The following is a 17,401-nucleotide window of genomic DNA, read 5'->3' as shown; positions in this document are numbered from 1 at the left end:
AATGCCCTTAAAGTTGGCGAATCTACTACTGCTGCAGGCAGGGCGTTCCACGCCCTTACCACTCTCTGAGTAAAGAAACTACCTCTCACATCTGTCCTATATCTATCACCCCTCAACTTAAAGCTATGTCCCCTCGTGTTTGCCATCACCATCCGAGGAAAAAGACGCTCACTATCCACCCTATCTAACCCTCTGATTATCTTATATGTCTCTATTAAGTCACCTCTCCTCCTCCTTCTCTCCAACGAAAACAACCTCAAGTCCCTCAGCCTTTCCTCATAAGACCTTCCCTCCATACCAGGCAACATCCTAGTAAATCTCCTCTGCACCCTTTCCATAGCTTCCACATCCTTCCTATAATGCGGTGACCAGAACTGCACGCAATACTCCAGGTGCGGTCTCACCAGAGTTTTGTACAGCTGCAGCATGACCTCGTGGCTCCGAAACTCGATCCCCCTACTAATAAAAGCTAACACACCATATGCCTTCTTAACAGCCCTATTAACCTGGGTAGCAACCTTCAGGGATTTATGCACCTGGACACCAAGATCTCTCTGTTCATCTACACTACCAAGAATCTTCCCATTAGCCCAGTACTCTGCATTCCTGTTACTCCTTCCAAAGTGAATCACCTCACACTTTTCCGCATTAAACTCCATTTGCCATCTCTCAGCCCAGCTCTGCAGCCTATCTATGTCCCTCTGTACCCTACAACATCCTTCGGCACTATCCACAACTCCACCGACCTTCGTGTCATCCGCAAATTTACTAACCCACCCTTCTACACCCTCTTCCAGGTCATTTATAAAAATGACAAACAGCAGTGGCCCCAAAACAGATCCTTGCGGTACACCACTAGTAACTAAACTCCAGGATGAACATTTGCCATCAACCACCACCCTCTGTCTTCTTTCAGCTAGCCAATTTCTGATCCAAAGCTCTAAATCACCTTCAACCCCATACTTCCGTATTTTCTGCAATAGCCTACCGTGGGGAACCTTATCAAACGCCTTACTGAAATCCATATACACCACATCCACTGCTTTACCCTCATCCACCTGTTTGGTCACCTTCTCGAAAAACTCAATAAGGTTTGTGAGGCACGACCTACTTTATTTTTAAAGACTTTTTTTTCTCTTTGGAAGTGGATCTCTGCTTCTTGCAGCTTGTCAAAAGGAGGGAGGAAGGAGGTTAAAAAAAAAGTTGGGTTTCAACTTACTGTGAGGAGACCTCAAACTTTGGTCTCGGTATGTTGTGAAAATGATGGGCTTTGTCACAGTATATCATGCCATGTCAAATCACTGATCCTAACTCGAAGGGATAAAGGAAGAAGGTGCAGTTATAGGGTGCTTCACTCTTAATTGTATAGTAATTGGGTATTTAATTGCATTCAATTGGTGGGCATTGACTGGGGATTCACCTGTAATCCTATATATAGGAGCAGGCTAAAAACTGGGGTTGCTGGATCTTGAGGTCCATGACATGCAATGTGTGTCTTTATAAATAAACTCCTTTAAGCGTATAAAGACTAGGCTCCAGTTATATCCTACACCATCTGGCTATCTGTATTAGTACATTCACAGGAACGTTACCAGTCAAAATCTGAGACTGAGCCATATCCGGAGATAGTGGGACAGGTGACCAAAAACTTGATTAAAGAGATAGGTTTTAAGGAGTTACTTAATCTACCAAAACAGATTAACTGAACATTCAGCTCATTGCTGTTTGTGGGAATCTATCGGTGCTGAGAGGCTGTTTCCCCTAGCTGGAGAATATAGAGCTGGGGGTAATAGTCTAAGGATAAGAGGCTCGCCATTTAGGACTGAGATGAGGAGAAATTTCTTCACTCAGAGGGTTGTGAATCTGTGGATGCCCAGTCATTGAGTATATTCAAGACTGAAATTGATAGATTTTTGGCCACTAAGAGAATCAAGGGACAAGGATAAGGCAGGAAAGTGGAATTGAAGTAGTTGATCAGCCATGATTTATTGAATGGTGGAGCAGACACGAAGGACTGTATGGCCTGCTCCTGTTCCTATTTCTTATGTTCTTATGTACCATGGCTTGACTTGGTTTTGAATGTCCATTGCCCAGTAGTGCCATCCTGAAGTCACATCCATTCCAAGCATGAGTCATTGTGGGCTGCCATCAAGTGGGATACAGGCATAAGTGAAAGATTGAAAGCAGAAACGGGTCACGAAATCAGCAGGATCTCGTGCTCGAACTGATTTCTGCAGTTCATTCTGGGTGCACTGATGAGCTACTTCTCTCCAGCAATGAACCAGTCTGGTCTTCTCATAGTCATCTACGTCAAGGTCTTTCCAATGGGAATGTGCCTGACTTGCACTCAGCTGCTTCCAACAGCAGCAACACTGTGATCAGAAGATTGTAGGTATTCAAATCGATTGACAGAGTTATTCAAATAAAAACACTCAAGGATGTAGAAGGTCAGGGATATTTGATTAGATTGCAAAATAAAGGGACATGATTATGAGATGAAATGGATTACATTTAGGCACAATGTGCTACCTCACTGAGAGTATTGTCAACTGTATAATAGCTTACTAAAGAAAGTTGTAGGGGAAATTAGCTTAGATCCATTCAAGAACAAGTTGGGCAAGTATCTTGAAGAGAAAAACATCATCAGTTAAAACTCTTACAGAAGGACAAAGTTCTATATGGACCTATGTTGCTTTATGGCCTTGAGATTTTCTGTTTCTCCATGTGACAAAACCATAGGCACAAGCATGTATCTTGTTACTGCATAGAAGAGCATGTTGTAAATTCTGGGAAGGTACTGCATGCAAAAAGACATTTTACAGGCTAGCAGCATGCTTAATTTTGCCCAGTGATCTAATTTTTCTTTGGCAGAAAATTGTTATTACTATTCCAAGTCTTGACATTGAAACTATGATATGAATTTTTAATGGCGTATTTAATTCTTGCTTTTGGCCAGTACACTTATTTAATGTTCTGGCCAATGGTCTAGGTTTCTAAAAGTTGGCTCTGTGATTTATACATGAGGGACAGTATAGGTTGGAGTGCACTCAGTGGACAATTAGAAAATACACACATTCACTGGGGAATTCTGGTCAAAATGCTGATCAGGGATATGGAACAGGCACAGAGCAATCTTGTGCACATGTCAAGCGGCAAATAGCAATAAACAGCAGCAGAAGACATCAACTGGAGTTGTTGAAGATATTCTTGGCCTTTACTGTAAGCAGACATAGGCTATGATCAGTATCAAACAAAAGCGACAATTTGCATTTTTGAAGTGTCTTTAATGTTACTATTAGGAAGGCGTGGCCCAAAATTTGGACAAGAGGAGGATCTTAATGAGGGTCATAAAGGACGAGAGAGAGATGGAGCAAGGATGATTCAGAGAGAGAGTTCAAGAATGTGAAGCTCAGCGGCTGAAGGCACAGCCACTATTGATGGGTGAAGGGAAGAGGGGTTGCATAAGAGGTCAGAGTTGGAGGTCCACAACCCTCTTGAGTGGGGGATGGTTTCTGTTGGGAAAGCTGGAAATTCAAGTTTCCCCACATGCATAATTTTGACTTGACAGATTCCCTGCCTGGAAGTCACCCCGATTGACCGACTTAGGTTCCCGTTGGGGAGAGAGCACTCTGAAGCAGGCTGCAGCTTCAGGTAAGTTGCCGCTACTCCTAGTGGGAGCATGGATTTGGGTTCAAGGCCCAACTATGGGAGGGGTTGGGGAGGGAGTCCGATCCCTGAGCCCAGGGGGCAGCCATTCCCCAATGAGGGGGTTTAGTGGTCTGGTTTGGGGGGGAGCTTAGGGAGTTATGGTGTAGCACTTAACTTTCCCCAAAGCTGTCCTCACTCCCTTCAGCTGCGCAAGGTTGCTTATGCTGGTTTGCTGGTTTGCGGAGGTGTAAGGCTTGAGGAGATTACAATTGCAGAGCATTTCAATCAAATTAAATATCTGTGCTGTTAAAAATATCTGTTGCATGGTCACATTAATAGCTTTTCTCATACTTCTAGTAATCCAAATACAAGCCATCTCTTGTATAGTAGGGTGAGGCAATGTATTCACTCGGTACTGTCACTTCTGAAATGGTACCAACGCAGCAATGGCAGAACAGCAAACAACAATGTACATTTATGTAGCTTCTTTAATGTACAAAAAACATCCCAAAGGACTTGACAGAGAAGTGAAGAAAACAGACAACAAGCCAAAGGAGTGATGATGAGGGGTGATCAAAAATGTGGTCAGAGAGTGGGGTTTAAAGAGAATGACATGCAACTACAATGGTTCAAGAGGTGGAACAGAATGTCAATCATCTGACTGAATAGATGGTGATGAATGAGAACCATGGCAAAGGGAGCAAGAGTGGAATCTGGTTGCGTGGCAGTGCTCACTGTTGAATTGTATGAGTGACGTGGCCTTGATGAAGTGCTTATGAGAAACAAACCAATATGGCTGATTATCCTAGATGCTTATCTATTATAGGTACCTTACTAGCAATTACTACTAGAAAAAGCAAACCAGCATGAGCAACCTTTACCTTCTGCTGTGCCCAGATAACATCCGTGTTATGATCAGGTGAGGAGGGGGTCACAGGCTCCCCTCCTGTGCTTCCTTTTATTTGACCGCAACAGGGTTTATTCCTTTTAAAACAGTGGATGTGCTTACCATTTCAGTGAGTGTTTTACCTTTTACCTTTGTTGTGATCATAAAGGAACCAATTGGGCAGGTTTTCTTGAGTTTAAACAAGAAAGAGATGAGTTTATTATACCTAGTAATCTAAACCCAATCTAAATAAAATAATAAAACTACACTGCACATTCATACACACACACACACACACTAGTACGAGAATCACACACACACAAATGGATTACAGAGTGATGAAGAGTAGATTTGTGGTTGGATTAGAGTCCGGAACAAATAAAAATTAATACACAGTCTGTGGGGTTGGGTGATACCATTGTCGTCTGACTGAAGTTGTGTTCTTGAGGTCTTTGGCTGGTAGAAGCGTATTTTGTGGCTGGCCCACCTGGTTCAGCACTTTCCTGGCGGCAGAAGTGTAGGTGGATTTCTTCCCCTGGTGTCTTTGTCTTGGATCCAGCACCCAGCAGCCAGGCTTGGCATGCCCCACCATGCCTTCAGGAGAGAGAGAGTGAGACAGCCCTTCTGGCTTCTGCCCAGAATGAGTCACTGGCTTGTCTGCTTTGTCCAAGGGAAACTCCCAGCTTTCACAGAGATGGACAGACAGTCACATGACTGCCTCAGTGCATTGTCTGGAACCTTCTAATGAGATTCAAGTTTATGAATTCCAGTCCCTCAGGCCTCAGGATGTTACCATTTACACATGGAAGAGTTGGCCCTGTCAAGGTTAATGTCCCAGGATGGCTTTGAATGTCTTGCTAATGAAAGCAGTCTCCTGTGGCTCACTCAATAGAGTAAGCTATTATTTTGGGTACAGGCTCATAAGACACATGTCTCCTCTTTGAGACCTTGGAATGTGCAAGGTGTTCAATTGCAAATTGCAGTGGCCATCTTGGCTGCCAGTTTGTTTTAAATGTCAACTGTAGAATTCCAGCTCTTTTTGTTTCATTAAAAGTTTAATGTAGGTTTCCAATCGATGAATTAAAAACTCCTCCTTTAGCATAGCAGGTTTTATTCTTGACACCTCCACATCACACGGAATGAAATGTGACCACAGGAACATTTCATTGCAAAGTAGTAGAAAAAAACAGATCACAGACATTCATTCTCCAACACTCGCTTCTCAAGTTTGCACAGTAATCTTAGAATTGCTGCAGCTGGCATTGTCTGCAATTGCTATTCTGCTTTAATTTTTGTCTGGAATGGTTCTGTGTTGGGTATTGTGTTGTCAAATGGGTTTAAAGTTTCTCTAGCCTCAATTTGTAATACCTTGGGAATGTGCATCTCAATAAACATGTGGTTGTTGGTGAAGCATGGGGTATGCAAATTTCTATTACTGCTTGTGATGAGTCCTCCTGTGTGTACAAGCTTTAACCCTTCAACTACTGTTTCTGCAACCCATGGCTTTAAACTCAAGTTCCAGCACCTCGATAATTTTCCTCTCTATAGTGACCGTGGGTAATAAATTGTATTTTAGCCCCTGTAAGGTGTCTGAGATTTCCTCCGGGCACTTGTTCTTGCTAAGTTCTGAATTGAAATTGTTGGGTTTGATTAGCTTTGGATTTGGGACTTGATTATTGGGTTTTTCAGTGGGTAGCTCTACACTGACCTCACTTTTAGTCTTCTGGTGAGTTACACAAGTGCTGTTTACTTTAGGGCATTCTCCCTTCCCTTCACCCTATACTGTGGGGAGGGTCTTTTTTTCTAATCTGCCCTATGTCCTCTGGGACCTTAATGTTCGCAGGTGTCTGTCCAGCTTTCACTGCACTCCCCTGCGGCACTTCAACTAGGTGAGGCATCTCCCTCTGCCTTTTTGGAAACTTTCCTTGTCCCTGCAGATTTCTGTAAAGGTTGTTGGCAGACTTGCTAGTGCTTCTCTTTGTCCTGCATTTAAATAGGGGAGTGTGTGTTCGAATTTTCCTAACATTTTGGGGTTGGCTATCCGACAGTAGGGGGTTCCATTTGGGAATCTTCCCGGCCCTCCTCTAACATGTCCTCCTGTCCTTTTTGTCCCCTTCCTTCCTGATGGTCTGACAGCCCTGTGCTTGTCTGTCCCCTTCCCGGCTGTGATACTGTTTCAACATGTTAAGGTGGCACAGCGTTTGTTTTTTCCTTCAGTCTGGGGTGTCAATTAAATAATTTACCTGGCCATTTCTTTTTGCCACTCGGTATGGGCCGCTGAACCGGGCATTCAGGGGTTCATCCTGAATTGAGAGTAGTACCAATAAATGGTCTATGCGTCGAAATGTTCTGGCCTTGGCATGTCTGTCTGCTTGCCTTTTCATAGCTGTCTGGGAGGTCTTTAGATGCTCCTGAGTCACTGTACAGGCCCTTGTGAGCTGCTTCCAGAACATGGAAATGTAGTCTAACATGGAAGACTCATCCCTATGTCCCAAAAAGTGCTTCTTGATTAGTTCAAGTGGGCCTCTCACCTCGTGTCCATAATCTAGTTCAAAGGGACTAAAGCCAGTGGACTCATTGGCTGAGTCCCTAATGGCAAAACAGGAGAAACCCCAGCCCTTTGTCCCAGTCATGGGGGTACTCGTAGCTGTATGCCCTGATCATTGTCTTTAGGGTCTGGTGGTACCATTCCAAAGCCTCTTGTAACTGTGGGTGGACGGCTGAAGACTTTAGTTGCATTATGCCCAAATTACCCATGACATTTTGAAAGATCCCAGACATGAAATTCGTGCCCTGATCCAACTGGATCTCAGCAGGCAGCCCATATCAGGTAAAGAATTGGGTTAGCCCCTCTACCACTACCTTGGCAGATAGTTCTTAGGGGAATGGCCTCTGGGAATCGGACAGCCACATCCATAATGGTGAGAAGATACTGGTCGCCCCCTTTTGTTTTTGGCAGGGGTCCCATACAATCCATCAGCACTCTGCTGAAGGGCTCCCCAAAAGCCAGTATATTAAGGGTGCAGGTTTTATTGCAGGTTGGGACTTCAGCACAACCTGGAACATGTGGCAGGTTTTACAGAATTCCATTGCGTCTTTCTGGAGTTTTGGCCAGTCAAAATGCTGTCTTATGCAGGCTTGGGTTTCTCTTATGCTGACATGTCCAGCCATTGGAGGTTCTTGCGCTATTCTTAGTATTTCCTTAGGGTACCTCGGCAGCACCACTATTGGTGAACCACTGTCCGCTTTTCATCCGCAGGTCTGTGAGGAGGTCTCCACTTCCTCATCAGCACCTCATTCTTTAAATAGTAGCACTCAGGGACTCCCTCTGCTTCAGCTTCGGTTTGGGCAGTCTGTGCTAACTTCTTTAATACTGTGTCGGCTTGCTGAGCCTCAACTACGAATGATCTGTTTAACCCATCCTGTGGGTCCTCTAACTTCCCAAAGAAGGTTTCAGATAACTAGACAGTAGGGTCATCTGACTGCAGTGCCAGTTCAGCCTCGGACCTCCTTTGGCCACGGACCAAGTCACCACACAGTCAGGGAAAATGCCAGGGATCTTCTCCTGCAACTGCTCTGTCTCCCTGACCTCTTTTGGTCTCTCTAAAGCTACTGGGAAAGCTACCACCTTCGCCCCCACCACATCCTTACCCAGGAGCAGGTCCACCCCGTCCACAGGCAAACTAGGGACAATCCCCATGGTTACCAGTCCTGAAACTAGGTCACAGTCCAGGTGCACCCGATATACACGTACGAGTATACACTGCCCTCCAATACCATTCATTAACACTTCAGCATTCACTGCACTCTCTGGGGGAAAGGTCATGCCTTTTCCCAGCAGAAGGGATTTGGTGGCCCCTGTATCCCTAAGTATGATTATGGGCTTGCTTGCCTCACTTGAAGGGTATGGAGTCACTTTTCCTTGGGATACAAAATCCTGGTAACCCTCAGGGATTTTGCTAAATTTTCCCACACTCATAGCAGTAGGTTTACTGGGTCTTACTGCTGCAGTTAAAGCCACAGCTTGCTCTGCTGTGCTGTCCATCAGGGCCCTTGTCCTGCACTGGTCAGGTGTGCCCTGATTAATCCTACAGGATCAGCTCGAAGGTGACGAACCTTGTTACAATGGAAATACACAGGTCTTCGGGTGTCACTCCTGCTCTCAGCACCATCTTTTTTAGCCTGAGGAGGGCACCCTGTGTGTCCAGCTTTCCCTTCTCTCCCATAGATGTTCAGGCTCCTATCACCTGCCCACCTCTTATCCTTTTTGGGTTTGTGTGGGTGACTAGGGAAAGGTTTCCCTTGGGGAAAGGGCTTGTGTACAAGTGTAAATTCATCAGCCAGGATTGCTGCCTGCCTGGCTCTTGGAACCTTTTGTTCCTTTATGTGGGTTTTAATGGGAAGGGGGAGTGTGTTTTTGAACTCCTCGAGAAGGATCACCCCTCTGAGGTTTTCATATGTGGGCTGTAGCTTGAGTGTCCATATCCACTGGTCAAACACAAGCTGCTTAACTCTTTCAAACTCAAGCTAGGTTTGTTCAGTCTGCTTTTGGAAGGTTCGGAATTTTTGGCGGTATGACTCTGGTACTAGCTCATATGCACTCAGGAATACATTTTTAGTCATCTCATAGTCTGATGACCTCTCAGCTGGCAACAGTGAATAAACCGAAGTAACAGAGTCCAGCTGTCTGCCAGCTATTTCAGCTGTCTTGCAAGGTTTTCAAAAATGACGAAAAATGCTTCCACGTCCCCATCATTGAACTTTGGAAACAACTAAGAGAACTTTACGAGCTCAGCACTCTTTCCTGACTAGCTGTGCCTTCACTGTGTGTATTAGGTCTTCCCCTAGTTAGTTTGAGTTGCCTTAACTCCCTTTGGAAAGCTCTTTCTTTTTCCCTTTCATCCCTTTCTTTTTCCCCTTCTTGACTCTCTCTCTGCTCCTTCTCTCTCAGGAATTCTAACTCTAGTCTCCTCTGTTCTAGTTGTATCTTAGCTAACATTACCCTGTCTGTTTCTGATACTAAGCCTGTCTCCTGTTCTTCAGTTTCAAGTGCAAAATAGTTGGCCACAAGTTTTAGGATTTTGGGTTTCTTAGCTTTTGAACGGAAAGTAGTCCCGAACTGCCCAGCTATATCCCTCAACTCTTCAAAGACAGGGCATTTAACCTGTCCAAAGTTACTTCGCTCTGGCTTAGGAAGGTATTGGCCTCGAATGTGAACATGTTAGTACTCTAGTAGTGAGAACCACAAGAAAACATATTGAAGTTTTTTTTTTTAATTTTGCTCAGGATCAATTTGATTTCCCACTACCAATTTCTCATTTGTCATTGTGTTACAATCATGGCTTGAGCCCTCAAATTTCTGTTATGATCAGGTGAGGAGGGGTCATAAGACTCCCTTCCTGTCCTTCCTCTTATTTGACCACAACAGGGTTTATTCCTTTCTAAACAATACCACTTGAGTGCATGTTTTACCTTTTACCTTTGTTGTGATTTAAAGGAACCAATTGGAGAGGTTTTCTTGAGTTTAAACAAGAAAGAGGTTAGTTTATTATACTTAATAATCTAAACCTGATTTAAATAAAATAATAAAATTATGCTGCACAATCACACACACTCACACGAGAATCACACATACGCAAATAGATTACAAAGTGGTGAGGAGTAGATTTGTGGTTGGATTAGAGTCCAGAACAAATAAAAATTAATATGCAGTCTGTGTGGTTGGGTGATTCTGTTGTCTTCCAGCTGAAGACCTATTCACAGTTATATTTATATTTACATATTGTTGTAACATTTCAGTGTATTTCTTTCCTCCTTTTGATATGTATACCCTTGCTTCAATATTTTCAGCCTTTACACATATTGGAGCATATGAGACAGAAACAAGTACAAGAGCATGGAGCATAGAACATACTTAGAATGTGAAGAGTGAGCAGAGTGGACAGAAGTAATTGCTAGAGTTGTGTATGAAGGACAAGCTTTAATTAGTACAAGACGATGACTACATCATTTCCAGATGGTAATGGTATCTGAATTCAATACAGACATATCAAATAGTATTTTGGTTGTACAGAACTAGGGTATTGCTGAAAACAGAGATATTTTGTTGAAGCTTTACATCTTTTCATCAGGACAATTCACAAGAATATCAATGTAAGGGAAAGCAACAAATCTATTCTGTATGAGAAGAGAGTGCTGATTGGTTGGCAAGTGGACTCTGATTGGTAGAGTTCTCAGCAATACAGATATATCAAATACTGCAGGGCAGTGAAAGCCACTGAAGAAATTATGAATTTACAGGGCTATTTGAAGCTTAAATACTGTTAAATTTATCAAGTCAACAGGCCAGTTTGATTATTCAGTGGTCCAGTCACTCTGCAGATTATGGTATTTGACAGCTATTAATGGGAATACAGATGAGCTAAATGATTCTCTGGATCACCCAATCTATGAAAATGGCTATGGAGATTTTCAAAAAGTAATATGAGAGATTATTTTTATGTGAGAATTTCAGTGACTGTGTTGTCCTAGGATGTTACTTGAGGCAATGGAGACTTGGGGGTGAAAATAAAAGAGGAAATAGGAAATATGTATTAAAATTAGGAGTCAGAGAAACAAAGAAAGAACAAGAAAGAAATAAAGGGAACAGACAAGGAAGATAAAAACAACACATTAACTGCAAGAAATAATGGAAAGAGATTTAGAAGAGGGAAACAGTGATAGAATAAAGTTATATTATAAATGTGATTATACACAGATAGAGAAACTGCTTCATTGATTCTCAACTTATTCTTTGTGTGTTCACATTGGCTCATGTGTACAATGGTAATATAAGATTTACTGGAATGTTTTAGGAACAAAATAAATTTTGGGAGCATGAAAATGTCATTTGGCCCTTTTCGGTTAATCTCAGTCCTACTTTCCCATGATAGCTCTGAATCTCATCTTTCTCCAAAAATGTAACTAGTTGCCTTTTGAATGGTGATTTAAAATTAGTTTCAATATAAATAAGAGTGGAGTTGTGCATTTTGATAGGAGGATTAAGGGGGCCACATCATCTTCGGAAAGTAATAGTCTAAATGGGAGAAAGGAGCAAAGGAATCTAGAGGAACATATTCCCAAATCTTTAAAAGTTGCAGTGTGGGTTAACAAGGCCATAAAAATGCAAACAAAGTAGGGGGTTCACTTCTAGAGGAATAGAATTGAAAAGCAGAGAAATTATGTTAAACTGGTATAGAACCTTGGTTCGGCTACATTGAGAATACAGTGCACCATGCTGGAAACCATATGACATAAAGGATATAGAAGCATTGGAGAAGGTGCAAAAAAGATTGACAAGGATCATACTGGAACTGAGAGGTTATAACTACCAAGAAAGACTGAAAAGGCTGGGCTATTTTCTCTAGAAAAGAGATTAATGTGGTGACCTAAAAGAATTCTTTAAAAATATGAAATGGCTTTGAAAGGATAGACCTTCAGATGTTTCTACTAGTGGGGAATCCAAAACTAGGAGACATTAATATAAAATGCTTACTCATAAGTCCAATTCAGAATTCAGGAGCAGCTTCTTTACCAAGAGAATGGTTGGAATGTGGTGTGTGCTACCACATGGAACAACTGAGGAAAATAGCACAGATACCTTTAAGGAGCAGCTAAATATGTACATGAGGGAGAAAGGAATAGAAGAATATGCAGGTAGGGTTAGATAAGGTAGGGTGGAAGAGACTCCTGCAGAGCAAAAATACCAGCACAGCCCAGTTGGACTGAATGGCCCATTCCTGTGCTGTACATTTGATGTAATTCTATGATTACATTTATGCTATTTATTAGTGACCTACCTTACTAGCTGAATGGAAGATAACAAACACTTTTCATAATATAATCATTCCTTTTTAAAAAAAACATCAAAAACAAATCATTGGAAAATAATTCATCGATGTGCTATGTAAGAACCTTGCACAGCCAAGATACAAGACAAACACCCAATTTATTCCACTCACATACATGGCCTTCATAATTCACAGGTAATGTTACAGATGAAGAACCAGATCTATTTCATTGGCAGAATAAACTGTATTCCATTGTGTGCGCTATTTATACTATAGCTCGGGTCTCTGGAAGCACTGGGCATCACCAAACCCCTGTATATGGCCCTGTGACCACGAAATGAATGTCAGTGATTTGGTGCTAATAGTCTTTATAATACGTGACAGCAACACTCTGGCACTCACAAAGCAGTGGACAACCTCATCACTGGATCATTGCACAAGTTATTTTGTTTATAGTCCTCAGAACACCAGCAGAACCAATTTAAAAATAGATCTGAAAGACTATCTTTCAGAAACATTATAAACATAAACCAGTTGGGATTCCCCTTGGACACATTTTTATCCAATGGGCAGAAACTAATGTCAGTTCTTTGTAATTCAATCCCTTTGGCTGTCTGATTAATCTAATATATCTTTGGATAAATATTACATCAGTTGGGACCCCAACATCCCCACTCAGTTTTCAGCTTTTATCTTCCTGCAAAACATTTACAGACAGGTGAGTGTTACCGAGTATTTTGGAAGAATTTAAAAAAGCGATATTGAGACTCTTGTTCTGGTGTCGGGGGTTTGTCCATTGCACGCGGGGTAATGGACATGGGAAGAAAGTGAACCCGTACTTAACCAGGCGAGATTTTAACTCACTCAAAACCCATTCACTTACACAGAGTTCTTTCGTATTCTTTAATCAAAGATGCAGATGCACATTAATCCACAAACACGCCTGGATATTTTCTCAATGACATTATTGTTTGACACGGTTACATTAAGTGAATGGTCCATGGAGTAAAGAATCCTGGCATAACACGATCTTATACTGGGAATGTTGATGTTGCCTTTTCTAACAAAGTCTAATATATTGGATCTATGATTGACGATAAATTCAAACGTCCTTTCAGTGATTAGGAGCCAACCTACAATAGATTAAAAGTCTTGCCGACAGCACCCACTTCCCGCAAGCATCACACGCTCTTCTCAGCGCGCTGCAAGCATCGCATTCAATCATTGGCTTCAAATGAAACCTCAATGAATCTGAATTGAAGAGGTAAAGAGCGCAACAGTCAAACCGAGGATCGGCCTAAAAAGACACTGGCCCCAAAAAGGCATTTTATGTGACATAAAAGGGATTTGATGGAGTAAATGAGGATTTCCAGAGGGCCAGGATCGGTAACCAAATGACACAGATGGAAGGCGACACGAGGAAAGATTATTTGACACAGTGAGATCTGAATGCACTGACTTTAAAAGAGTGGTGCAAGCAGTTCAATAGAAACTGCCAAAGAGAATTGGATACACAGTTGAAGGGGGGAAAAGGCTATGGGGCAAGATCAATGGGGTTGGATTCATTGCATAACTCTACCAAAGAGCTGACACAGACACGAAGGGCCGAACGGCCTCCTTCTGTGTTGTATCATCAAGCAAGATATCCTTTCAATGCCAGAAGAGAGTTGCTACTACATGTACATGAATAAGTACTTGGTAAGATTTAGGTGCAGTTCAGTTAATTTTTGCCAGTGGATGCCAATATCCTCGCATTGACATCGAGAATAACGGGACTATCTGCTATTTATGACATTCGCCAAATTCCTGGAATGAGGGGTCAGGACGTCGCTTATTTATCGTATTTGATACAGGCGTCCACCATGTGCTGACAAATAGATTCACTTGAAGGGAGTCGATGAACGTTTGACTATTCGTGCTGAAAGCAGCGACTTGGAGTGCGGTTTCCATCATCTAACGTACAAAAATGCAACACTGTGTCTAGGAGTCACCACAGCAACCACAGTCGGGGAGAATTGGTCCACTGTCGACTGATAGGGTAAAAGCGGAGATGCTTCTCCGGGCTCGGAGAAACATGTTCGAACATGCGGTTCGCTGGCTGGAGGCTGGTGGAGTCTCGATATTTACGTCCGTGCAATGTGAAACTCTCTGATTTGCTGCATTAACCCAGCAGATGGCCAATAATTCTCACGTGTTCTTGTCAGTTACTTAACAGCAAACGATACATCGCAGCCCCGTGATAGCATAAGAATATACACAAGGAGGTTCCTTAAGCACAAATTTATATGAACTTGCTTTGCTTTGGTGATAGCCCCCAGAATGGGTTCCTCAAGCCAATATTCCACCTTCCCACTGAGCATAGTCAGTTTCAGGTCAGTTTCGAGTACCAGGGATTAAGGGAGTGTGGGTGAGTGATATGTTGATACGGCAGAAAGTGGAGAGAACAAATGGTACAGTTACTGCTCACCCTAACTCTTGGCCGTAAGGATGCCTTTAAAACAGCCCGCCGGATGGTTGCTACAATTTAAAACATGGGTAAAACAATCAAACTGGAAAGGGGGAAAAATGAGGCACAGGATGGTGCGTTTTCTTATGTTATAGACTAGTCTTTCTGGGAAAAGTGACACCTTCAACCTGTTACCTTTCTCACAAAGTAAAGCAAAGCAATACCATAGGGTCTGACAACCAACCGACTCGAAATATGTTGTACTGAATTTATAATGTCCCTTTAAAGCATGAACTCAAGGTTTTGCGTAAGTGCAGGTTAGAATTAGCCAGTTAAAATCACTCTGTACGGAGCACAGCTTTCGTTTGCAATGTCATAAAACTCACATTAAGGATCCCATGCGCTTAGCTCAGGAACAATGCGAACAGCACCAGGCAGCTGCTCTGTGTCAGGCTCGCTGCTGCTGCTTAGTCCGGGAGAGCCATCCTCCCTCCGCCGACTGCACTTTCTAAAGTGTTCAATGTTACTTTTAGAATCGGGCTCGGTTCCAAGTCCTGTCTGGCAGTTTAAACAAGCAAACTTGAAAGGGTGAAAGATCCCTTCCAATCTTCGTGGGAATGGAAGGCAGAAGGCAGGACGGGGTTTCCCGACCCTCTCCATCGTCAAGGAGGACTGGCATTCTCGCTATCTGTTGACAATTGCCATTAATCTTTCATTTGTTTTCAAAAGTTACAATCTACAGTAGTAAACCTCACTGTCCGTTTAGTACATTTAAATAGCGACAGGACATTTGGTAAAAACATTGTTCTGCCTTTCATCCTACTCTTTCAAAGAGCGGGCACAGACGCGACGGGCCGAATGGTCTCCTCCTCCTGTATCATTTTATACCCTGATAGCATCAGACATTACTCAAATAATACAACCCCCTTCCAGTTATAGCTTTTTAAGTGTTGAAAATGAAGAATTATAAACTTCAATACAATAAACACAAGGAAGGTTTTATTTTATATCATCAGTTATCAGAGAGAAAAGTTTGATTTAGCAGAAATTTCCGTTCACTCGTTGGCTCAGCCACTGTTTTAGCAGCAATCTCTGTCACCTGTTAAACGCAACCGAACCACACAAGTCATTTGTAGTCAGTGTTTTCTTGGCAGGGAGAGCCACTGCCCTGTATATTCACTGCTCATTCAATGGTTTGAACTGGAAGTTGACGATGTGACAGTGGGCACCGTAACGACAAGATCAAGATAAACAACGCGGACAAACAAAATATGAGCACCAAGTATTTGCAGCGGGCGTCGAGGTTTCGCTCGGTTTTCGCCACCTTTCTGTCAATTTCGCTACACCTGCAGGAAGGGGAGCAGAAAGTTGCGAATTGTGACTTACCTCTCGCTCTGGTTCGCTGCCCGCAAATTCTCTGCATATCATAGCCATTCCTGTCCATGGCGATCTCCTGCACCTCTTCTTCAGCCTTTTGCTCCGTGCACTGGGTGACAGGAAACAGTGAGTTCCCTTTTTAAGGTTTGTTCTTCTGCATTACACACACACACACACACAACAACAACCTTTGTACGCGCCCCCCTGGTGTTCTGTCTCGCCACTCCTATTATTTGCGAACCCCGTCCAGGAAGGAGGGGGAGGGAGGAAGACACTGGCACTGGGCGACAGCCTTCCTCACAGGGGCAACACGCACCGCACCGTCTCCAGGGACCTGAGAGATTTTTCCACTCAGTCACAATTTTCTACAAACATGGTTTTTTTAAAAAAACCGGCCCTCCTGGCCAGAAATGCCACCCTGACCAGAGGCCCCACCATTGGGTGGCACTGTCGGCCGCTCGACCCCTTTCACCTGCCCCCTTGGCAGCACTTGCTTCCTGCAGTCACTTGAGAAATCCAAATAATTGAGAAGACTTTCGTGGTGCTGCTGCCTAGCACATGTGTTTCTGGGTCACGGAGACCCTGTTTAATCTCGCCTTGTAAAACATAAAATAAACATGTTGCAAGTGCGCCGAACTTAGATAAACACGAAAGATTTTTTTTTTGCCAACTTAATTGCATCGAAACTCGACATTTTATGCAACCGCCTTGCAAACAAAAGATGCACGAGTTTGGATATGTCCCTGCTCTCCTCAGCGCGCTTTCCTCTCTCGGCACCATAAGCAACCTTTCTCCCTCCAAACCCGATCTATCACTGAGGAAAAGTTCATGCGATACAAAAGTCTGCGGCTCCCTTTTCCAATTAGTTACAGCGAACATGTAGTCAGACTTCCCAGCTGAATTTCAGGGGTGAAATGCCCTGTTATATTCATTTAGAAGGACTTCATGTCTGAGCTGAACTCACAGAGCACACCTGATACCGCTACAACCCCAGCCCTGAGACTTTTAACATTCAGAATCTCACCATCTAAACAAAATAAGATACAACAAATGGGAGGTCATCTCCGGTGAATGAAAGTGGACACGGGACACACTCTAGCCCAAGCTGTGGCTCTTGTGCTGAGCGACAAGGGAGGTGAGTTTTGTATTAGACAACTGAGAGCAGATCAGATCGCTTAACTTCATCAGGACCATTCCTGGTCTTTGGCACCTCCT

General features: G+C 43.1%; 1 protein-coding gene across 3 annotated transcripts in view; it reads right to left on the bottom strand.

The window, feature by feature from the left end:
- ano1a (anoctamin 1, calcium activated chloride channel a) overlaps positions 1-16,375 on the bottom strand; it is a 235,581-nt gene extending 219,206 nt beyond the window's left edge. For 2 of the 3 annotated variants that reach the window (XM_068046540.1, XM_068046542.1), the window contains exon 1: positions 16,196-16,375. In XM_068046540.1, the coding sequence (XP_067902641.1) occupies positions 16,196-16,253 (58 nt within the window). In that variant the 5' untranslated portion in view covers positions 16,254-16,375. Of the gene's footprint in view, positions 1-15,195; positions 15,294-16,195 lie in introns of those variants that run through there. The other variant, XM_068046543.1, reaches the window with a different exon arrangement.
- Between the last annotated feature and the right edge of the window lie 1,026 nt (positions 16,376-17,401).

The sequence above is a fragment of the Heterodontus francisci genome, chromosome 14, assembly GCF_036365525.1.
Source record: "Heterodontus francisci isolate sHetFra1 chromosome 14, sHetFra1.hap1, whole genome shotgun sequence".
Lineage (NCBI taxonomy): Eukaryota > Metazoa > Chordata > Chondrichthyes > Heterodontiformes > Heterodontidae > Heterodontus > Heterodontus francisci.
This window is presented reverse-complemented; position numbering and strand designations above follow the sequence as displayed.